At 43.8% G+C, this 24980-nt stretch overlaps 2 protein-coding genes across 2 annotated transcripts; one reads left to right on the forward strand and one right to left on the reverse strand.

Annotated features, from left to right (window-relative positions):
• Positions 1–179: 179 nt before the first annotated feature.
• On the forward strand, positions 180–12545 carry LOC307209821 (vomeronasal type-2 receptor 26-like; the record flags this gene model as incomplete). Its single annotated transcript, XM_079965184.1, has 7 exons — positions 180–376; positions 1311–1602; positions 2461–3282; positions 6706–6930; positions 7056–7355; positions 7775–7901; positions 11524–12545. 7 exons carry the CDS (start codon positions 180–182, stop codon positions 12426–12428), a joined length of 2868 nt encoding a protein of 955 aa, XP_079821310.1. The 3' UTR covers positions 12429–12545.
• A 3651-nt stretch (positions 12546–16196) lies between these two features.
• LOC307208921 (extracellular calcium-sensing receptor-like) lies at positions 16197–24449 on the reverse strand. Its single transcript, XM_079963962.1, has 5 exons — positions 24217–24449; positions 22542–22833; positions 19788–20015; positions 18081–18207; positions 16197–16319 (listed from the first exon to the last, which is right to left on the reverse strand). Exons 1-5 carry the CDS (start codon positions 24426–24428, stop codon positions 16225–16227), a joined length of 954 nt encoding a protein of 317 aa, XP_079820088.1. The 5' UTR covers positions 24429–24449; the 3' UTR covers positions 16197–16224.
• Positions 24450–24980: the final 531 nt, after the last annotated feature.

The following is a 24980-nucleotide window of genomic DNA, read 5'->3' on the forward strand; positions in this document are numbered from 1 at the left end:
GATGTTTGATTGCCTCTTCTTTAGCACTGAGGCCAAGCTCCTCCTCTATGAAGTCAGACACAGAATGGGGCTTGCAAGGCTGTTGTATTTCCCCCCAGCAGATCTCTCTGACAGTGCACTTTCTGGATATACAATAAAGCCAAGTGAAGGAAGGTGCCCCTTGTTTGTTTGTGCCTAAAATGATCCTGCTGCTAATATCGCTTCACTGGTTTTTTGGGGTAGTAAAGTCTGAATATGTAGACCTCTCATTCCTACGAACACCTCCAAATAATTATCAGAGTCCAGGAGATTACTTCATTGCTGGAGTTATACCTGTGAGGACAGCTCTGTATCCAACCCATGACTTCAAGTCTGACCCTGTCCATGACTTCATCCCGTAAGTCTTACTTGCTGTTAGCTTTAAATTATTTCCAGTCAATTCCAATCTCCCCTGCTACAGTTTGTATTCAGAATCAGCAGCAGATCCTTAAGCAATTTGGTTTTGAAAAGTGATGTGAAAGGTGAATGGAGAAGTGGAGGATTCATATGGAGAGATGAAGGAAATACGCTCCAGTGCTCACAATGTTGTTGTTGTTTAGTCGTTTAGTCGTGTCCGACTCTTCGTGACCCCATGGACCAGAGCACGCAAGGCACTTCTGTCTTCCACTGCCTTCCGCAGTTGGGTCAAACTCATGCTGGTAGCTTCGAGAACACTGTCCAACCATCTCGTCCTCTGTCGTCCCCTTCTCCTTGTGCCCTCCATCTTTCCCAACATCAGGGTCTTCTCCAGGGAGTCTTCTCTTCTCATGAGGTGGCCAAAGTACTGGAGCCTCAGCTTCACAATCTGTCCTTCCAGTGAGCACTCAGGGCTGATTTCCTTCAGAATGGAGAGGTTTGATCTTCTTGCAGTCCATGGGACTCTCAAGAGTCTCCTCACAATATCCGGACACAAACCTGGGTTTTCCAAACTTATTCTTGGCAAAATACTGTCCCCGCTTTGGTGAGATATGAGAGATGCTGTTTCACACAATTGTTGGTGTGAGTAACTCAATATGTTCTTTTCCATAAGTTATATAAAAGTTCCAATTCTGAGTTGGGAGCAGATCCACCTTATTTGTACTGTAATATGCAATTTTACATCATAAGGAACTCATTCTCTGAGTGTTAATTCTTCTGTAGTTGAAATGTCACCATTCCCACAAAAAGCGAGGTAGCATCAGACTTGGGGGAACTCCAAAGTTTGCAAAAAATAAAATTTAGGAAACAAAACGTCAGCCAGATGCAACAGGTAGATGGTAGATGCTCGATGCTCAATTTCCTTTTCATTCCAGGATACTGGAAAGGAATTATGAACACATCCTGGCCATCTTGTTTGCCATTAATGAGATTAATGAGAATCCCAAGCTCTTACCTAACATCACCCTTGGCTACAGGATCTATGAAAATTGTTTCAGTGCCAGGACAGCCTCTGAAGCCACCATAGACCTGTTGTCTACTAGACATTGGATGGTCCCTAATTTCAGGTGCGGAAGGCAAGGGAAGCTCCTGGCTGTTATTCAAGGAGGGGAGTTTGAAACCTTTTTCCAGATGGCAACCATGCTAAACATTTATGAGGTCCCTCAGGTAGGGAGAACAATATAGGCTGGGCAGAAGAAATCCCAGACCAAATGCCTTAACTCTTGTGATTGAAAGTGGGGTTTATTTATCTACTTGCACTGTGCACTTTCGAACTGCTAGGTTGGCAGGAGCAGGGACCGAGCAACAGGAGCTCACCCCATCACGGGGATTCAAACCGCCAACCTTCTGATCGGCAAACCCAAGGCTCTGTGGTTTATTTTTTTGCAAAATGGGTTGCATTTCTAACTAATATCTGACGCTTGTATTTCAGATGGCTGCAAAGATATTGTGTTAACCTACAATGTTTTGGACTTGTTTTGAACCATTTTTAATCTTGAATTTTAAATCATTTAAACATTCCCTGGAATATTATCTTGAAAAACAAGAAATAAATAAAATAAGAACATCAATATAGCCAGTCAGAAGTAAGCAAGCACCATTGAGTTCTTGGTTTGGGACATATGTGCAGAAAAATTGTGTAGGGATGATAAAATGTCCAAATCCGATAAACGTTTAGAAAATTGGTGATTTCTATCACCATTGTAAAATGAAGGCCAAGTGTGGAAAATGAAAACAATATTCAAGTGGAAAATGCAGCAAACCTTGGTTGGTTTGGAAAAGTTCATACAGTTGTACTCTAAACTGTCTCTAGAGGCAGTTCTGTAAGGGGGAACCAAATGTATATTGATGGGAAAGAAATATCAACAATCCTATACCCACTTTCCTGGGAATCAGTCCGATTGAAATCAGTGGGACTTTACATCTGAGTAGACAGACATATGTGAGGTTGTGCTGTTAAGTAGAAGGCATTGTTGACTAGCAATGTTATTTCCAACACGAAACATTCTTTCCTTTCCTTACTAGCTGATTTACGGTTTTGTCAATAATATTCTGAGTGATGAAATTCATTTTCCCTCTTCCTACTGGATGAACCCCAAGGAAGCTCCACAGTTCAAGGGGATAGTGAAATTGCTGTTGCATTTCAGGTGGACGTGGATTGGTCTCATTGCTCCAGACAATGATGGTGGACATCAGTTTGTGAAAACCATGAAGGCTGAGGTTTCTGGGAGTGCTATTTGTGTAGCCTTCACATACGCAATCCCACGGATATTTTCGGTTGAAATGAATGTTCCAAAAGACATGCTTTTAAGTTGTGTAGCACATCTGACTCAGAGGAAAGCCAACGTGATCATTTATTACGGCGATTCCGAATCAATGTTTCTGATGCCACACGGGCTGAAGGAAGTTGAAAGACAAAGCAATGCCACTGTAGGGAAAGTCTGGATTTCCACAGCACTGTGGGGCTTCACCTTAACCACATCTTTCTCATACTGGGACATGACTTTCTTCCATGGCGCTTTGTCATTTGTCTTTCAAACGGACAAGAGGATAAAATCCCAGAAACTTTTCTTGACTGAAGACTGGGTTTTCCTTGATAGTGTTTGGCCAGGCATATTTGAGTGCTCTCATACCCACCACAGATGGTCAAGGAAAACTTGGGAAAGGTGCATGCGGAGGGGAAACCTCCCCAAGGATGGGATGGTGATGTCTGCTGAAAGCTACAATATTTATAATGCTGTCTATGTCGTGGCACATGCCTTACATGCTCTGATCACACCTGTATCTCACCACAAGATGACTGCAGAAGAAGGTATACCGGGCCTTCTGAGTGTAGAGCCATGGCAGGTAAGAGTGGGAGAGATTCATTGAAATCACAACTGAAATAGGAAGAACATGTCTGTTGTTGTCACACACCATTTTCTTTCACTTGGGCCATTTGTGTGTGTGGTACACACTCCCATACCACTTTAACAGTCATGGCTTCCCTCAATGAATCATGGGGTGCTGAGGTTTGTTAGAAGACCCCTATTTGCCTCACAAGGCTACAATTTGCAGAATTCCCTCGGCAGAGGGATAGATTGTTAAAACAGTCTGGGAATTGTAGCTCTGTGAGAGAAATAGAGGTATCCTAACAACTCTCCTTCACAAACCATGATGTATTTGGGAGAAGACACAGCTGTTTAAAGTGTTGAAAGGCAGGGAAAAACTCCTGCTTATGTACATATAATAACTTATTTCCATCTACCTCACAAGGTTGTTGTGGAGAAAGAAAGAAAAAGCAGGGAAGGCAATGGGCACATCCCTGAGCTCCTGGACAGAAAAGTAATATACATCTCTAGAATGTAGCATTCACAGGTTGTGTAGAGAAAAATAAACATGAGTGTTTTTTTGGGGGGGAGGCTAGTTTAATTTCATTGTACACAGGTTGTACAATGACAATAAAGGTATTATTATTATTATTATTATTATTATTATTATTATTATTATTGTGTAGAGCTAAATAAACATGTACAAACCCATGAAAGCAGCTTCACCCTTGCTTTAAGCATCCCAGCCCATCGTCTCCTCATATTTTACAGTAAAATAATGAAAAACAAACATTTTATAGCATATATATATATATATATATATATATATATATATATATATACACACACACACATATACATTTTATAGCATGCATATATATATATATATATATAGATATATAAAAAAAACAAGCTGAAAATACCCTAATTCAGTGCTTTTCCCCTTTGGGGGTACTCAAGGGTATGCAGTACCGGCACCTTTTTGGCTAGAAGAAAAGCACTGCGTGCAGTTTCACAACTTTAGTCACTGAACCACCAATGCTCAGCCTAACCTACCTCCATAGGGCTGCTGTGAAGGTAAAAGCAGGGAGGGGAACACAGTGTGCCAAATCTGACTCCCTGCGACCCCATGGTGCTGTTGTGCGCTCATCGCCTGTGTCCAATAGCACAGTGTTGTTGTGGCTAAACGCCAAGTTGCCAATAATAATAATAATAATATATTTATACCCCACCCATCTGACTGGGTTTCCCCAGCCACTCTGGGCAGCTACCAACAAAATATTGAAATACAATGGTCTATTAAAGATTAAAAACTTCCCTAAACAGGGCTGCCTTCAGATGTCTCCTAAAAGTTTGGTAGATGGTTATTTCTTTGGGAGGGTGTTCCACAGGGCGGGTGCCCCTACCAAGAAGGCCCTCTGCCTGGTTCCCTGTAACTTGGATTCTTGCAGCGAGGGAACCGCCAGAAGGCCCTTGGAGCTGGACCTCAGTGTCTGGGCTGAACGATGCAGGTGGAGACATTCCTTCAGGTATACTGGACAGAGGCCATTTAGGGCTTTTAAGGTCAGCACCAACACTTTGAATTGTGCTCAGAAACGTACCTGTCAGGGAACTGACATCGGAGCCGAGTGGAGTGGTAAGGCTCCCTAATGATGCCGGAGAGGGAACCAGCAAGGAGAGAGGGAGAGCTTCCGCTGGGGAAGGAAACCGAGGTGACACCAGGAAGAAAGGAGAGACTGAGAGTACGTCGGAGGGGAGGCTCCGAGACTCTTCCAGTGAGGTCAGTGAGGAGAGTGCAGGACCACCCCTTGGCACACCCACTCTGCGCAGAAGGCTTCCGCGCAGGGAAGGGAGGAGGAGATTGGCTGTTAAGGAATTCTTATGTTGGAGGAAGTTTAGGAAACGCCCACTGACGGATTCTGCCAGTGATTGAGACAGTCGCGTTTTAGGGCTGTCAAACCGGGAAAAAGGTCCAGCTACGTAGCCAGCTCGGAGCAGTTTGGAATTTACGCACAAGCAACCCCAATTCCCATTATAGTACCCATTCATTATTCAGTTATGGGTGTGGGCACCAAGCTGGGGTGCATTACTGAGACTTTGGTTGGTGCAACTACATGACTACCTGGGTGGGGAAGAAAGCTTGTCATGGTTCACGGGAGTTTGTTCTCCCTCACCAGGAAACCTCTCTTTGCCTTGGAGCGGAAGTAGAGGGCCTACATCTACTGCTGCCTCTGAGAGACAGGTCAGGGCCGCTGTTGGTGTGCCACCCACTCATCTGCCCAAAAGCTTCTCTGACACGGTTTTCTTTTTCTTTGCTTTTCCTTTTCCCTCCAAGTTTTTATTTATACTCTTCAAGTTTATGCATTTCATTAGTTTTACAATCACTTTAACATTTCAAAGTTTGACTTCCTTCGCCCTCTTCCTGTATTGTTATTTTTTTAACATCTTCTGCATATTCAAATTCATTTAATTTGCTCATTTAATTATCTACTTTAAATATATACACTTAAGAAACTGCAGGTTATTACCATAATCCTGCTAATGTTTTTATCTGTTTGCAATTTATCTGTAAATATTCAATAAACCATTTCCATTCTTTTATAAAAAGTTATCTTAATTTCTTATTCTTCCAGTAAGTTTCACTATTTCTGCATATTCCGTAAGTTTTTGTATCCATTCTTCCTTTTCTGGGACTTCTGCTTCTTTCCAGTCTGGGGCAAGTAACATTCTCGCTGCTGTAGTAGCATACATGAATAAATTTCTATACAATTTAGGTAGCACTGTCCCTATAATTCCCAAAAGAAAAGCTTCTGGGGTTTTTTTTACCAAAGTTATTTTGAACATCCTTTTCAATTCATTGTCTATCATTTCCCAGTAAGCTTTAACCTTACTACAAGACCACCACATATGATAAAAAGAACCTTCTTTCTCTCTACATTTCCAACACTTGTTTGATTTAGATTTATACATTTTTACCAGTTTACTCGGTGTTAGATACCAATGACATATCATTTTCATATAATTTTCTCTTCAACCATAACATGCTGTAAATTTTATATCCATATTCCACAATCATTCCCATGCTTCCATATCTATATTATGACCAATATCTATTGCCCAGTGCATCATTGAGGATTTTGGTTGCTCATCCTTTGTCTCCCATTCCAATAATATTTTATACATTTTAGACAGCACTTTTACATTATATTCCAACCGGTCTCTCTCCAGTTGCGATATTTGATCTCTGACACGGTTTTCAGCATGGTTCTGAAGGAATCCTGGCTGATAATCCTGGTTGACTTCAACATTCAAGTGGAGCCTACAGCCATATCACATCAATTCTAGGGCAGGGGATGGGGGAATAGAACAGTTGGAGACTGGAAATGAAAAGAGGAATGGGATCTTAATTGTTTTACCCATTTCGCAAATGTTGGCCTTCTCTCCCTGCCTCTCATTTCAGCTTCACCGTTTCCTAAGAACTGTCTGCTTTAACAGCACTACCATGGATGAAATATATTTTGATGAAGATGAGCTGGTAGCCAGCTATGATATTGTAAATGTGGTTGTGTTTCCTAACAATACTGTTTCACGGGTGAAAGTTGGCAAGCTGGAGACCCAAGCTTCCTCAGGTGTACAGTTGATTATTCACGAGGAGGCCATAGTGTGGCCCAACTGGTTTAATCAGGTGGGGAATATATCCTTTGTAAACCAAACCAAAACAAAAAGCACCCCAAACTGATATAATTGTAGTTAAGGAAGTGAGCAGTGATCCTGGAGATCTCCATTTCAAATGAACAATGAACAAATTAGCTCATCTCAGCTGTCAGGAATGAGCCAGTTCCTAGTGGAACTTTACAGCTGGGTGCAGAACAGAGAGGTTTAGATTTGACCCAGGAGGAACAGTGGCCTGTGCCAAATCCCCTGGAGATTGGAATGCCGGTTGCCAAGGGAACAACTGAGAGTGGGCTGGGACACAGCCAAAGCTCTCAGGAAACTCAAACAGGCGTGAACAGACACAGAGACAGTATTGAGGAATCGGAAGCAGTTGGAGCTGATCCAATGTCTGAAGAGTCGGTGAATGGGAGGGCTGCTAGACAGGAAGCAAAACAAGTAAGGTGCAAAAGTTCAATATCTTCTGTAGGAACTGGAAGGAGTCTTCACAAGGGTCATCTTGAGTGATAATGTTGGCAGCTTTGTTAGAACCATCTGGAGCTATCTGTTTGCTTTTGCAATAAATCCTCCTTTTTAATTACCTACGCTTACTGTGTTATCAAGCCCGGAACCTGGACTCCTGACATCAGCCTTAACCTCTCATTTGTTATTTGGACATAATAATCTTGGAATAAGATGCTATGCTGATCATTTTTAACAAGTACTTTGCAGCACCTTAAAAACTCAGAATGAATTGTGTCACATGCTCTTATTTTATAATATATTTTGTTTGGGTTTCCATCACGATAGAAGGGTTTAGTAGCCACAGATAAAGCAGAAACTCCTCAAACCCTATTTGTTTTCTTGGTGCCCTTCAGACAAGGCCTCGTTCTGCCTGTACAGAAAGCTGCCAACCCGGATCCAGCAAGGTGGTGCCCGAAGGACAACCAATTTGCTGCTATAATTGTGACCCTTGCGTGGAAGGATCCATTTCTACCAAGGCAGGTAAATGATTTTGTAGGAACAGCAGACTCTGGGAGACTGAGGAGGAGGTTCAAAATGAAAGTAGTCAAGCTAGGCCAGAAAAAAATTCTGGCACAATCAGGACGATTTGCAAAACGGAGATCCAGAACACCAAGGTGCTGATTTTTCACAACACCTTTACATTTTTAATCTTCAGTTCTTGAGAATCAGTTCCAGGGCAATAATTTGCCTAATGCAATGTAGCCCCAAAGAGACTGAAGTTATAGCTTGTTCCCCTGCTAGGTACTCTCAGAAAGCCTCTGCTGCACCACATTCACCCATTCAAGCCACTAAACAGCATGTGGTCTGTGAAGGCTATTGACCATAACAGGGTTGTCCATCCCTGCAACTCCTTTAACACTCAGGCCCTGGGTTGCTCTGGATGGGCCATATCAGTGGCTGTCTCAACCCAATTTATCTCAAGCCCCCCATTGCCATGTCCTGAATCAGGACTTCAGTTGAATCCAGTGCATAGTTTTAGAACAGTTTTCAGATTTTATGGCTGCAGTCTTTCAATGGCACAAAAATACATCCTGGCCATTTTGCCACAGCCACAGTTCTTTTTCTGTCCAATCATGCTTCGTTCCGAGTTGTTACAATGGTATTAAAATGCTGACTTCCATTTTTCATTATTTCAGTAAAACACATCAGTGCACTGGGCGTTCCAGACCATTGTCTGAAGAATTCTTTTTAGTCCCCCTAGTTGTTCCTGCTCCGATTTAGACATCGCTGCACCACATTTCTTGATCAGTGCTTTGGAAGTTCATTTTAAAAAGGAACTGGTTTCAGTTCAAGTTAATCCCCCCCCCCCAAAAAAAAAAAAAAAATCCGAGCTGGTTCACTTCACGTTCAGTCAAGAGAACTTGTTTAGCTCACAAAAAGCAGGTCTTCCATGACTCACAGCTAAGATTGCCTCTGGCCTCTTCAGCAGCCTCAACTTTTGTAGCTGGAGTCAGTTAGGGCCCTATCCTCTCAGACCTGTCAGGGAAAAGGACTGCAAGGTGGGGAGCAGGTCCTCCAGGACTTACAACCAAGATGGCTTACCGTGTTTAATTTGCACCAGCCAGGAAACTGTTAAACAGATTTCCATTTCACTTCTTTTTTTTAATGAAAGCTAAGTGTAATGAAGGGATGCAGGTGGCGCTATGGGTTAAAGCCTCAGCGCCTAGGGCTTGCCGGTCGAAAGGTCGGCGGTTCGAATCCCTGCGGCGGGGTGCGCTCCCGCTGCTCGGTCCCAGCGCCTGCCAACCTAGCAGTTCGAAAGCACCTCCGGGTGCAAGTAGATAAATAGGGACCACTTACTAGTGGGAAGGTAAACGGCGTTTCCGTGTGCGGCTCTGGCTCGCCAGAGCAGCGATGTCACGCTGGCCACATGACCTGGAAGTGTCTCCAGACAGCGCTGGCCCCCGGCCTCTTGAGTGAGATGGGCGCACCAACCCCAGAGTCTGTCAAGACTGGCCCGTACGGGCAGGGGTACCTTTACCTTTACCTTTAAGTGTAATGAAAGCTAAGAGTATGCGGGCAGCGGGGGGTTGAACACAAGGATGAACTATAAATTGTTCAAAGTTCTAGCCTGGAATGAATTTAATGTGTCATTAATTCACCCACAACTATGGCAACTGTATTATTCAGATATTTTTGAACTAGTTCAGCTGAACCAATTCATTCAAAGCACTAATTGTGGCCTTATGTAGCTCAACATCAACTCATTACCTGATGAATAACTATTTCTCCTGGTGTTCAGCTATGCTCCTCATTCAGGATGTGAAGTAAAAGGCAGAATGTTGAGTAAAACTACACAAAAGCAAATCAAGCGGCCTCATTACCCCCGAGGATGTGGACAGGCTGCTTGGACGCGTGAAACCAACCACCTGTCTCCTGGATCCTTGCCCATCCTGGCTAATAAAAGCAAGCCGGGAAGGGCTGGGCGATGGGCTCTGCGGGATGGTGAATGCTTCCCTCTGTGAGGGAACATTCTCAGATCCGCTGAAAGAGGCGGTCATTAAACCGCTTCTTAAAAAACCATCTTTAGACCCGGCCAGTATGGCCAACTATCGCCCAGTCTCAAATCTTCCATTCTTGGGCAAGGTGATTGAGCGCGTGGTTGCTGAACAACTCCAGGCACGCCTGGAGGATGCGGACCACTTGGATCCCTTCCAATCGGGATTCAGGCCTCATCATGGGACTGAAACTGCCTTGGTCGCGCTGGTTGATGATCTCCGGCGAGCTAGGGACAAAGGTGAGAGTTGTTTCCTAGTTCTGCTGGATCTCTCAGCGGCCTTTGATACAATCGACCATAACATCCTTTTGGACTGTCTAGAGGGGCTGGGAGCTGGGGGCACTGTTATACAGTGGTTTCGCTCCTTCCTCCTGGGCCGTGTTCAGAAAGTGGTGGTGGGGGATGAGTTTTCAGACCCCTGGGCCCTCACTTGTGGGGTGCCTCAGGGTTCCGTCCTCTCCCCCATGCTTTTTAACATCTATATGAAGCCGCTGGGAGAGATCATCAGGGGGTTTGGACTGGGTGTCCATCAATATGCAGATGATACCCAGCTCTACCTCTCTTTCAAATCAGAACCAGTGAAGGCGGTGAAGGTCCTGTGTGAGTGCCTGGAGGCGGTTGGAGGATGGATGGCGGCTAACGGATTGAGGTTGAATCCTGACAAGACAGAAGTACTGTTTTTGGGGGACAGGGGGCGGGCTGGTGTGGAGGACTCCCTGGTCCTGAATAGGGTAACTGTGCCCCTGAAGGACCAGGTGCGCAGCCTGGGAGTCATTTTGGACTCACAGCTGTCCATGGAGGCGCAGGTCAATTCTGTATCCAGGGCAGCTGTCTACCAACTCCACCTGGTACGCAGGCTGAGACCCTACCTGCCTCTGTCAAACTGCCTTCAGCATCATCTTCTCGGTCGCCGTCTCTTCTGTGCTGGCAAAAACTATCACTGTGGTTTTGGCATTCATGGCCACAAAACCAGGGAACAGCATTAGCAAGTGGGTGGGAAAGAGTTTGGCAAATGGTTCTGCCTTTCAGTTTGGCACCTGCATTGCCTGGATTGGAATATTTCCCCCCTTCCCAGAACTGGACATGGATTCCCAGGTCACACAGACAATTCTGCAGTGCAATGAAGGGTCTGTCACTATGTTTTACTCTGCCCTTGGCTACATGAAGGAGTGTCTCCACCCCCATCGTTCTGCCCAGACGCTGAGGTCCAGTGCCGAGGGCCTTCTTGCGGTTCCCTCATTACGAGAAGCAAAGCTACAGGGAACCAGGCAGAGAGCCTTCTCGGTAGTGGCACCCGCCCTGTGGAACGCCCTCCCATCAGATGTCAAAGCGATAAATAACTACCTTACATTCAGAAGACATCTTAAGGCAGCCCTGTTCAGGGAAGTTTTTAATCTGTGATATTTTAGTGTATTTCTGGTTTTTATGGAAGCCGCCCAGAGTGGCTGGGGAAACCCAGCCAGATGGGCGGGGTACAAATAATAAATTATTATTATTATTATTATTATTATTATTATTATTATTATTATCATTTATGTAGGGAGATTCTTGTTAATAAGGAAAATTATTGACATTCGATGTACTTAAATTATTAATTCCTTTCAGATGAAGACCATTGTCATCAGTGTCCAGAAGATCAATACTCAAACGATGACAAACATCAATGTATCCTCAAGACTACAGTCTTCCTCTCCTATGAAGAACCTCTGGGGTTTACCTTGGTTTTCTTTGCCCTAATTTTGTGCCTAACCACAGGTTCTGTTTTGGGAATCTTCATTAAAAACCAAGACACTCCACTCGTTAAAGCCAACAACCAAACTCTCACTTACATCCTCCTTGTTTCTCTCTTGCTTTCCTTTTTGTCCTCCTTTCTATTCATCGGCCAGCCTCAAAAGGTCACCTGCCTTCTCCGTCAAACTGCCTTCAGCATCATCTTCTCAGTTGCCGTCTCGTCTGTTCTGGCAAAAACTATAACTGTGGTTTTGGCATTCATGGCCACGAAGCCAGGGAACAGCATCCTGAAGTGGGTGGGAAAAAAATTGGCAAACTCCATTGTCCTCTTCTGTTGCAGCATTCAGTTTGGCATCTGCATTGCTTGGATCGGAATCTCTCCTCCATTCCCAGAACTGGACATGGATTCGCAGGTCAGACAGATAATACTGCAATGCAATGAAGGGTCCATCGCTATGTTTTATTGTGCCCTTGGCTACATGGGCCTTCTGGCTGCAATCTCTTTTACTTTAGCGTTCTTAGCCAGGAAGCTTCCTGGGGGTTTCAACGAAGCCAAGTTTATCACTTTCAGTATGCTAGTATTTTGCAGTGTTTGGGTCTCCTTTGTGCCAACCTACTTGAGCACCAAGGGGAAATCCATGGTAGCTGTGCAGATCTTCTCCATCTTGGCTTCCAGTGCTGGGTTACTGGTTTGTATCTTCCTTCCCAAATGCCACATCATTGTTCTTCGGCCTAATCTGAATACAAAGGATCACCTAATGATGAAAAGGAAAAATTAGGGTTGTCTAAAATGTAGGCCCCAGTCCCATTTCAGAGGTGCACATGAGGAGCCAATGAATTCAGATATTTGGGGTGTGGGGGTGTTTTAAACACATAAAAAACCTTAGTATGACACAGCCATTTTTCCTGAGAGCAATTTCCCCTGAGAATGGTCTACTGTTCTTTCTAGGGGTATTCTGTGTATAATGTCAAACATGCAGCAGGGATACTTTCATTTACTTTCATTATTTCAATGGAAAACGTATGTTTCTCATTAAAATGTGACTTTATTACAATACAATGTTAATAAAACAGAAACACTGAGCAAGACCAAGGCCATATTAGTCTCTAGTTGACCTCTGAAACCTTTTCCAGGCATATCGTGGGAAACATCTCCTGAAGACTGAAGGCTGTGGCTTAGCTGTTAAGCACCAATAACTACCCAAATAGATTTGTCAAAAGGAACATACCATATTTTTCGCTCTATAAGACGCACCAGACCACAAGACGCACTTAGTTTTTGAAGGAGGAAAACAAGAAAAAAAATATTCTGAATCTCAGAAGCCAGAACAGCAAGAGGGATCGCTGCGCAGTGAAAGCAGCAATCCCTCTTGCTGTTCTGGCTTCTGGGATAGCTGCGCAGCCTGCATTCGCTCCATAAGATGCACACACATTTCCCCTTACTTTTTAGGAGGGAAAAAGTGAGTCTTATAGAGCAAAAAATACGGTATATTTGTATGAATGACTTGAGTCTTGGTAGATAGATTTGGGTACTGGGATTGCCCAACATGTCAAAAGAGTGTTTGGGCGACTCAGAAAAGACAATTCAGCTTACATTGCCAACCTTTGCAACCGACAGCCTTGTAAATATTCCTGAATCATATTTTTCTGTGCATGTCATGATTTACCTGTACAACCCATTTCAGTGACATTTCTGTGACAATTATATGGGTGGCCCTTTGGACACCGACCAAGCGTTCAAAATCTTTGACACACATGTGATTGGGGTTCTTTTGTTTTGAGGTGAGAAATCTCTTTTGCAGCAGATCAACAAATGATCAAGGCTTTCATATATGCTTGGTTGCAAAACTCCGGTTTTCTTTTCCTTCTTCTCTGACTAGAGAGCCTCTTAAGGGACTGTGAGCCCATTTGAAATCAAGGGAGATTGTATTTTATTTTTGCTCACAATATTGTATGTTGCTTCGAGTTCCTGTGGCAAAAAGGTGACCAATAAATTTAATAAATTGTTGTTGTTGTTGTTGTTAGTAGCTTTTCTCACAGAGTGACCCATCAAAAGCAAAATAAAAAGCTAAAAACACAACTGTAGAGACAATGGCAGGACTTACAGAGCTTGCCTTACTCAAAGAGGCCACAATGCAACCCTTCAAATTAAGGGCCAAAAATCTGAGTAAAGAGAAACGTCACTGTATGATGTCTAGGACAGTGCCAGACCATCCACAAGGAGAGCATTTCACAAGCAGGGGGCCACCACTGGTTTTGGGGTTGCCACCCTCCAAACATCCTATGGAGGGGCACATGCTGGGCCCTGATTGTGTTTGCAGGGTCTGGATTGGTTCATGCAAGCAAAGGTGGTACTTGAGGTAGTGGGGTCCTGAGCTACATAAGGCTTTAATAGGTCAAAACTGGCATTTGAATTGAACCTGGAAACTAATTGATAGCTAGTGCAGTGTTCAGACTGCCCTACCCAAGTCAACAACTTGGTGTCAGGAATGAGCCAGCTCCAAGTGGAACTTTACAGCCAGCTGCAGAATATGGGCAAGAACAGAGAGGTTTAGATTTGACACAAGCTGAGCATAGGCCAGAGCTGCCAGCATCGACTCCCTCTGACTTTGGATGGCTGGTTGCCAAGGGAACAACTGAGAGTGGGCTGTAACACAGCCAAAGCTTTCAGGAAGCTCAAACAGGTACATACAGACACAGAGACAGTCTTGCAGAACAGGAAGAGATTGGAGCTGATCCAATAAGTCCGAAGAGTTGGTGAATGGGAGGGCTGTTGGACAGGAAGCAAAACAAGAGACATAAGGGGTGAAGGTTCAATATCTTCTGTAGGAACTGGAAGGAGTCTTCAGAAGGGTCATGTTGAGTGATAATGTCGGCAGCTTTGTTAGAGCCGTCCAGAGCTATCTGTTTGTTTTTGCAATAAATCCTCCTTTTTAATTACCTACGCTTACTTTGTTATCAAGCCGGGACCTGGACTCCTGACATCTGGCAATTGAATTTTGCACCAGCATCCATTTCTGAAACATCTTCAAAGGCAGCCTCACATATAGCAAATTGCAGTACTGATGTATGGAAGTGAGAGCTGGACCATAAAGAAGGCTGATCACCGAAGAATTGATGCTTTTGAATTATGGTGCTGGAGGAGACTCTTGAGAGTCCCATGGACTGCAAGAAGATCAAACCTATCCATTCTTAAGGAAATCAGATCTGAGTGCTCACTGGAAGGACAGATCGTGAAGCTGAGGCTCCAATACTTTGGCCACCTCATGAGAAGAGAAGACTCCCTTGAAAAGATACTGATGTTGGGAAAGATGGAGGGCACAAGGAGAAGCGGATGACAGAGGATGAGATGGTTGGACAGTGTTCTCGAAGCTACCAGCATGAGTTTGATAAAACTGTGGGAGGCAGTGGAAGACAGGAGTGCCTGGCGTGCTCTGGTCCATGGGGTCACGAAGAGTCGGGCACGACTAAACGACTAAACAACAAAGTGTATCGCATTTCTTCCCCCCACTTACTCTTTGAAATCACCCCACTTCCTTTTATGTTATACTTTAGGCACTGCTTGAGAGCATTGTGTGTCTTTTTTGCAGTTGGATTCTGAATACAGTGGATGCTCGGGTTGCGAACATGATCCATGCGAGATGCACATTTGCAACACGAAGCATCTGCAACCCGCACCGGCGTGTCTCTGCAAACGTGGGTTGCGATTTAGCACTTCTGCGCATGCACGACCACCGAAAACCGGAAGTAACCCGTTCTGGTACTTCCGGGTTTCAGCAGTCCGCAACCAGAAAAAAACACAACCTGAAGCATCTGTAACCTGAGGTATGACTGTATTTTATTGATGAAAAAGCAGTTTAATGTATTTCCTGCAGATGGCACTGTGGATCTTAACACAGTGTGCATCTTTAAGTAAAATAAATTTAACTAATTTACCTCAGTCGGTGCCTGTAAACCTGAAATCTGTAATTCAATATGATGTGGAAGAAGAAAAGTATTTGAACTATAAATTGTAGCGCTTTCAGGTAAGATTGTTCCTTATCTACTTCAGTTTATATAAGGTGGTTAGGATCCCAACCACCCACCTATACCTCACTAAAATAATAAATCAGCTTAGCAGAAATCAGCAAGCCATCTGCTGTCTGCTTTGGTAATGTAGCATTTCGTATGCTGGGTTGGGTGGGGGTTGGCTTCCCATGTGAGAGGGTTTCGCTCCCCCCTCCTTGTTTACCTCAACCTTAATCTTTGCTTTTCAACATCAGGTGCTCTTTTGTATTCAGATCAGGCCTCAGTACAAGGATGTAGCATTTGGGAAGGAAGATGCAGCCCAGTAAACCACCACTGGAAGCCAAGATGGAGAAGATCTGCACAGCCACCATGTACTTCCCCTTGGTGCTAAGGTAAGTTGGCACAAAGGAGACCCAAACGCTGCAAAACACCAGCATGCTGAAGGTGATAAACTTGGCTTCATTGAACCCCCCAGGGAGCTTCCTGGCGAGAAAAGCCACAGTAAAAGAGATGGCAGCCAGAAGGCCCATGTAGCCAAGGGCAGAATAAAACATAGTGACGGACCCTTCATTGCACTGCAGAATTGTCTGTGTGACTTGGGAATCCATGTCCAGTTCTGGGAAGGGGGGATACATTCCGATCCAGGCAATGCAGATGCCCAACTGAATGGAAGTACCCAAAAGGACAATACCATTTGCCAAACTCTTTCCCACCCACTTCCTGATGCTGTTCCCTGGTTTTGTGGCCATGAATGCCAAAACCACAGTTATAGTTTTTGCCAGCACAGAAGAGACGGCGACCGAGAAGATGATGCTGAAGATGGTTTGGCGGAGAAGGCAGGTGACCTTTTGAGGCTGGCCGATGAACAGAACGCAAGAAAGAAAGGAAAGCAGGAGAGAAGCAAGGAGGATGTAAGTGAGGTTTCGGTTGTTGGCTTTAACTAGTGCAGTGCTTTGGTACTTAATGAAGATGCCCAAAATGAAACCTGTGGCTAAACACATGAGTAGGGCAAAGAAAGCCAAGGTAATCCCCAGAGGTTCTTCATAAGAGAGGAAGACTATAGTCTTAGGGAAGCACTCTTCCCTCTCATTGTTTGAGTACTGATCTTCTAGACACGCAAGGCAGTGATCTGCATCTGAAAGAAAGAAAACATTTTTCAATACCACAAACATCAAATATTTTCCTTGTTAAAACATTCCCTTGCAAAAATGTAGCATTTTCTTTTTGTAATAGTTTTATTCAACATTCTCTCTCTCTAAGTTCCTAATGAACCTTTCTCATGGATACATATCTAGGGAATCAGGAATCATAGGATCATAGTTGAAGTGCAGGGAAAATAGTTACTTATCAGATAATGGACTGGTGTTGAGCTGGATACGGTCAAGACTTATGCTTCAGAGTGGCTGGGAAAACCCAGCTAGATGGATGGGGTATAAATAGTAAATGATGATGATGATGATGATGATGATGATGTCAGAGCTGAAATAAGGACTACTTGAACCATATGTTTTGACAGCCCGGGCCTGTGATGCACTTTGTTGTGGAAGTCAAAGTTAAATAGTACTAGAAGCCAGGCCCTTATACCATTGCAATATTGTGGGTAGCAGTGCTGCACCACAACTCATGAGAAAAGCATGCTGGGGTTGGGGCAAGAGATGCGGTTATGAGAAATGACTGAGGCATCTTTCCAAACTGATGGAAAACTGTGAGCGTAAAACACGAGTACCATGCATCATGGTCAATTCATACATACACACATCATTTTATGTGTATGCTGCCTTTCCACAGTTAAATCCGTGATCAAGGCAACATGTAGCACATTACATAATTTCAAACAGTAAGAAAGATAGTCGTTAACAATAAAGAAAATGCATCAAAATGTACCCAAGCAATCTGAACAATTTCCACATTAAATCATAGTAGGATCTAAAAAGAAAGACACAAGAAATTGATATCAATGATGGCAACAAGCGATACCTCAACCCTAGAGCCTGTTCAGCAGCCTCAGCTTTTGTAGCTGGAGTCAGTCCAAGCCCGGCCAGGCCAGGTGGGAAAAGGCCTGCAAGGCAGGGAGAAGGTCATCCAGGCCTCACAGCCAAGATGGTCTCGGGAAGTCGGATGACTAAAAGTGGTGGTTTAGCTAGGTTCCCTGCAAGCACCTACAGTAGTAGAGGAGTAAGGTTGAACTTGAGCCCATTTGGGTCTCTACTCCTAAGCAGTGCATCCGACAGATGATTGCCCTGAAACTGTTTCACCAGAAATGAAACTTACAAGGTAACTGTTCTGTGGAAATCTGCATTTTGAAATTCTGGATCTGGATTTTGCAAAGATGACTGCTGTACTTTCTCCTTGGCAAACATTTCTTTTCAGGCCTAGCATTACTACGTTCACAATGAAGCTGCTGCTCCCTCAAAGCCGTTTACCTGTGTGAGTAGAAATGGCTCCTTCCATGCATGGGACACATTTATAGCAGCAAATGGGCTTTGTTTCTGGCACCACCTTGTGGGACCCAGGCTGGCAACTTTCTGTACAAGTAGAACAAGGCTTGGTCTGAAGGGAATCAAGAAAACAAAGAGTGTTTGAGGAGGTTCTGCTTTGTCTGTAGAGAATAAATCGTCCTATTCTGGTGGGCCTGTGTCTTGTGTGAGTTGAATCTTACTCTCTCCTGTGATCGAAGAACAAGGCCTGCCCAAGCCATTTTGATGTCATGAAGAACTGGACATAAGAATACAAGAACAGCATGCAGGATCAGGTCAATGGCCCATCTGGTGCAGCATCCTTCTGTTGGGATTTTGCCTATGTGCAGCTTCCCACAGAGGCAATTAAGAGTTGGTCAAAGGCCAAGGAGACTGAGCAGAGGGAGTTATTCTGCCTAGAGATATGGGACCTTGGATACAACTCTGCTATTGGTTGAGGTCACCACTTAGGCATGATGACTCATGACCTTCCTTGGTGGATAGTTGGTTGGTCAGTATGGTGTTCTGAGAGTCATTTGGAGTTTGTTAAGAGAGTTTACGATCCGTGTCTGTATTTTGTATATAGTAAAGTCTGCTGTGGGACGCGGGTGGCACTGTGGGTTAAACCACAGAGCCTAGGACTTGCTGATCAGAAGGTTGGCAGTTCAAATCCCCGTGATGGTGTGAGCTCCTGTTGCTTGGTCCCAGCTCCTGCCAACCTAGCAGTTCGAAAGCATATTAAAGTGCAAGTAGATAAATAGGTACTGCTCTGGCGAGAAGGCACAACTTCATTATCATGGCCAGCATCCATTAATGGAACAAACTTGCTCCACTCCATGACACATGCTGGACTGGCAGCTGAATTTTGCTTCATTGTTTGTTGTGGGACAGCATCTTCCCCCACACCTGAGGGCAGAAGAGTAGCCTAGAGCACTGTAGAACACATAGCTCTTTCCTCCATTGCCTCGACACCACCCTGTACATGTTAGCACCCAGTGAATGGGGCGACTGTCTGATTTTGCCCAATAGTAGAGCTGGCACTGTCAGAGCACTTCCCCCAGAGTGTTACAAGTTTAGGTGGACTCTAGTCTACAAAATCTTAGCTGGCAATTTATTTGCTAATGTTCAAGATGCTGTAAAGTGGTTCTTCTAATCTTATATGCAGAACTTATGGCACAGTATTTTCACCCCTATATTGCAAAATGAGAGGCTGAGAGACAGTGATTTGAATGAGACCACTGACAGAGTTCGTTGTTAACTTTCTTATTATTGTTAATTTTTCTGATTAATTTATTAATCACCTTCTAGACTCTAGAGAATCATCTCAAGGCGATGTGCAGTTAAAACAAAGCTAAAACAATACAGACTCATGGCAAAGACCAATTTGTCATCTGGGAAAGCCTGTCAGAACCAAAATGTCTTCAGTTGCTTCCAGAAAACGCAGAGCTTGACAGGAACGCCATCCAACAAGGACAGCCACATTCAAAGTCCTGCTCCAGAGCAGGTTTCTGACATCTTTGGAACTCACAGGAGAATCTTTCTCACAGATTGCAAGGATCTCATGGATCAATAAGGGAGAAAGGGATAATTGTTATCTGGAGAGGCTTCGGTTCACAGGGTCCACACTTAGCTACTATGTTACACCAGCTTGCGAAATGCGAATACATTCCCCACCTTATTAAACCAGATGGGCCACACGATGGTCTCCTCATGAATAGTCAGCTTTGGGCCTGAGGAGGCTTGGGTCTCCAGCTTCCCCACTTTCACTCTTATGGCGGTTTCGTTAGGAAACGTGACCAAATTCACAATACCATAGTCAGCTACCAGCTCCCTATCTTCATCAAAATATACTTCGTCCATGGTCGTACTGTTGAAGCGGATGCTTCTCAGAAAAGGGTGAAGCTAGAGGAGCAATAATTTCAAGATGGGTAATTAAACTGTTTTATTTCTTTCTTTTCATTTATGAATCACTTGCCATGAAGCATCCCAGTGCAATTAACTATTTGGAAGTCCATTCTATGTAGGAAACATTGGATGAGGGGATTTTCTGAGGCATGTGTAATTCAAAACTCTATTAATGTATAAAATTAATAAAATCTGTTTAAAATAACAAGAAGATGCAGTAGTGATGTGCGTGACTAGGGAGGAAGTGGGTGGAACCCTTAATTGGGAGACCGTCATTCCTAGGAAATGGATTGTTTGTTCTCTCGCTGTGATCATTAAAGTTTTGAACTGGTAAGAAGACTCCTTTCCCTTTGTTCTTATCTACTGCCAAAGGGGGGAGGAAGCTGATTCCCTGAAGCCTGACACCTGCCTATTGGGTTACAACCTAATAGATCAAAGAGTCTTGTGCCATAGATCAGAGTGTTTGCTCAGGTAGCTCAAGAGTGGGCAGGATGTGACCGACTTCCCGGGAGCTACATGCCAATGGTAGGCAGGTCCATAATAGAAGTGAGTGAGTGGGAAGGTAGAGTCCCGCCACACATTCTCTCACCACACACAGTCAGATACTCAACATGCACATTCACACATATGGATGTATATATACAACACACATACTGAACACACCTACAATCTCTAGTCCAATATTGCTGGATCTAAGTGTCAGTGGGTCGTCAAACTCTCTTTCCCATCACATCCTTGTCTGGATCCTTTTTAAGAGGTGATGCCAAAGCTTCAGCTTGTCGCCTTCTGCATGCAAAACATGTGCCCTTCCAGTCCAATGCAGCCCCTCATTAGTGGGACAGCGAGCAACATCACGCTGCTTAAAGGGTTCCCAGAACCCAAGCAGAAGAAAATGGTGCATGACAACAACAAACACGGGCTATCCATTTCAGCTGACTTTTCAATGGCTCTCACTCTTTCTCACCTGCCATGCCTCTATGTTCAGAAGATCCAGTCTGTCTTCTTCTGTGGTGATCATGCGGCTAGACACAGATGTGATCAGAGCATGGAAAGCATGTGCCACAGTGTACACAGCATTGTACACATTGTAGCTCTCAGCAGACATACCATTCCCAAGCCAAGATGTTGGAATGCTTTCCAGCTTTCCTCTCCCCAGGCATCTTTTCCAGGTTTTCCGTGACCATCTCTGGTTGGAATCAGAGCAGTCAAACGTCTCGGACCAAATACGATCCAGGAAATGGCCATCTTGAGTCAAGAAAAGGCCCTGGGATTTTGTCCACTGGTTTGTTTGGATGACAAAAGACAAAGCTCCATGGAAGAATTTGACATCCCAGTATTGAAAAGTTGTGCTTAAGGTGAAGCCCCACAGAGCGGTGGAGATCCAAACTTTCCCTATAGGAGCACTGAATTTTCTTTCAGTTCTGCTTAGGACATGAGGCAACAGAAACATTGAGTCAGAATCACCATAATAAATGATCACATTGGCTTTCCTCTGCATAATGTCTGCTCGGAAATCGTTGAACGCTCTTCTTGGAATACGAATGTTAATAGAATATACTATTGGAATCTTGTATGTGAAGGCTACACAGATGCCATTCTCAATGAATGCTACCTTCATGGTTCTCACAAAGTGATCTCCACCATCATTATCTGGAGCAAATAGACCAACCCATATCCACCTGAAACGCAGGAGCAACTGAACTATCCCCATGTATTGTGAAGTTTCCTTGGGGCTCATCCAGTAGGAAGAGGAGAACTGGGTGTTATCACTCAGAATATGGTTGACAAAACCGTAAGTGAGCTAGAAGGAAAGCAATAAATGCTTAACATTCAATATAATGTGGACATTTGTTAGCCGAAAAATGGTTTCCACTGAAGAATGCAATGTTCCAAACATCTACTCACTCTAAGTTCTGTGGACTTTGATTGGACTTACTCCCAGGTAAGTGAGCCTGGGGTGGCGGCAACCTGATTGATCTGCTTTTGAATCATTGTACATTTGACTTCCACAATCTTATGTGTGGTTTGCACAAACCAGCACTATGGCAACATTGTTTTGCAGGCCCCATGCACAACATAACTTGCTTCCTATTTCCATTAGCAGCCAAGGATGGAGGAATTTTGAGTAGCATTGCATCCTGTCCCATCTTTTCTCAACCTCACACTATTCACATTTCCTATAGTGCTCTGAAGTGGCCTGATGCATCATCAATATGGATTATCGTAGGAAATTCCAGTAGCAGTCTCCACCTAAATTTCCCCAAATACCCAAGACACAATGCAGTGTGCTACTGAACTAGGGGATTGCAGGAAATCTAAATGCTGGCTCCAACCAACCCATTCTGGTGTTCTCAGTAGCACCACCATTGCTGCTCACCACCAGCTAAACCCATCAGTACCACAGCTTATTGTGGAGGGGGATACTATACCAATGAATTTCTCAACCAAGGAGCTGGCCCTGAGAAAAAGACTCCCTTTGTATCTCTATACATGTGTGGCATGGTTGGCAACCTGTCTCCATACCTGAGGGACCTTGTAAACACCTAGCATGGTTGCCATCTGGAAAAAGGTTTCAAAGTCCCCTCCTTGAATAACAGCCAGGAGTTTTCCTTGCCTCCCACACTTGAAATTAGGGACCATCCAATGTCTGGTAGAGAACAGGTCTATGGTGGCTTCATAGGCTCTCCTGACGCTGAAGCAGTTTTCATAGATGCTGTAGCCAAGGGTGATATTGGATAAGAGCTCAGGATCTTCATTGATCTCTTTAATGGCGAACAGGATGGCCAGGACTTGCTGATAGTTTATCTCCACTATCCTGGAATGAAAAGCAAATGTCATATCAACTGGTAAAATGGTATGTTCCAGTCCTGCTCTCCCCCCAGCCCCCCAAAATGCCAGTGACTATGAGTGACCTACTTGGAAGGAAGACCTGTAAACAAGTCTATCCCACTAGTTTAAAAATGTACGAAGCAGACCTGAGCTTTGTCTTGTAGATGTCTCATAGCAAGAAAGAGAAAAAACCTGCCCTGGCTAGGTTAGGGTTTATTTATTTATTTCTCTTCCCCCAATTGAATCTTTATTTTTTTAAAAAATATACATTTATACAACATTTATACAACACTCTGTTTTTGTTTGTAACAAAAAGAGAAAATGGTGCCAACTGAAGCAAAGATACTTTGTATACCTCACAATACACATGACACTACAATTTATGAAAAAAGAAAAAGAAGAAAGAATAAAATAAAGTAAAGAAGAAGAAAAAGTAGTTGAGGTTCTAAAAAAGACTTGCAAACATTCTCATTGTACATTATCTGTTAAGTACACTTTACCTCACATTTACTTATTTCTTCTGTTTTTTCACTATATACCTTTAGGTGCCAGGCAAAAATGTTCATTTTCAACCAGGCCTGCCTGACTTGATCTTCATCCTATACCCTTTTGACAAATGTTGGCTCTTTTTTTTGGGGGGGGGGTGTTATTGGGTTGTTGGTTTTGTTTTGATTTTATGTATTTGATATTTTATGTGAACCGCCCTGAGACCTTTGGGTATAGGGTGGTATAGAAATAATAATAATAATAATACTCAGAAAAGTGACTTTTTAAAAAGTCACTTTTTTCTCAGTCATTATATACCACAACAGTGGGACAATGGGTTGCAGCATAAACTGATTTAGAGTGCCAGCTAAATTTAGGGTTCACCAATGTAGACTTCACAAAGCGTCAGATGTTAGGAAGCTGATATATACTGAATCAGAGCATTACTCCATCCAGTTCAGTGTAATCAACACTGACGTAGTTGCTCTCCTAGATTTCAAGAGGGCTAGCTCCTGGAGATGCTGGGGACTGAAGCTGGGGCATTCTGCATGCAAGGCAGACACTGTTCTACTGAGCATATCCCTGTTCAAGAGTTCCTGAAGGAAAAGGGCACCTCAAGAAACATGGACTAGTACTTTGAAGCAGCTTCTTCTAAATCTCAGCAAACAGCAAAGAAGGGAAAGCGATTTCAGAAGAGTGGGCGTTGGAAAACTGCATCTGTGCCCAGAAAACTGGGACCATTGGGGCAGCTGCCATTCATAGCTATGAGTGAGTTGGTTGCTACCCAAGGCACCTTGCAAAAAATATTCTGAAATTGAGGACCTGGGAGTCTGCAGGGGAGACCAGAACTAGCTGAGAAAAAGCAAAAGCTCGCAACACTTACGGGAGGAAGTCATAGACAGGGTCAGATGTGAAAGCATGTGTTGGATAGATAGCTGTCCTCAACGGTATAACTCCAGTAATGAAGTAATCGCCTGGTCTGTAATAATTATTTGGAGACATTCGTAGGCTTGAGATATCTGCATCTACACTCATCACTAACCCAAAGTGCAAATGAAACAACAACAGCGGCAGCAGCATTTTAGGCCCAAGCATACAGTAGACACCCCCCTTCAATTGACTTTCAAAGTCTGTTATCTAGGCTAATGTGGACGCAGTCAAACATCAGACCCACAGACCACCTCTGATTATCCAAGTCCTCATCCTTATTAGCCATATATATATATCTATCCAGATTTGGTGGAAGAAATGATTGATAATTTTGGGTTTGAAATATTTTTATTTACTGATAATGCTCAAAAGTGACCTCTGGAAAAATGCTGTGGAATTCTGGTCACAGGGACACAAATCAATCACAATGATTTTGATAATTGCAGGGGATGTGTAATCACCTCTTTGCATGCTCTCTCTGAGGCAAATGCACAGGTGCGCGGCAGGAGAAAACATGTTTGCAAAAGTTCACCCAAGTCATGTCATGCTTTCCTTTGGGACAATTGGAAGGGCACTGAACTTGAACCATGTTTAGTGGAGCTGTGGGCGACTATCAGTTGACCATAAGTGTCATCTTGTATTTTGCCTAAGGCAGAAAAATGCCTTTGGATAACCCTGGGAAGCAGTTTCCTTCGTCACCACTGGCTCCTGAAAAAG

The sequence above is a fragment of the Podarcis cretensis genome (genome assembly GCF_951804945.1).
Source record: "Podarcis cretensis genome assembly, chromosome: 2".
NCBI classification, from domain to species: Eukaryota; Metazoa; Chordata; class Lepidosauria; order Squamata; family Lacertidae; genus Podarcis; species Podarcis cretensis.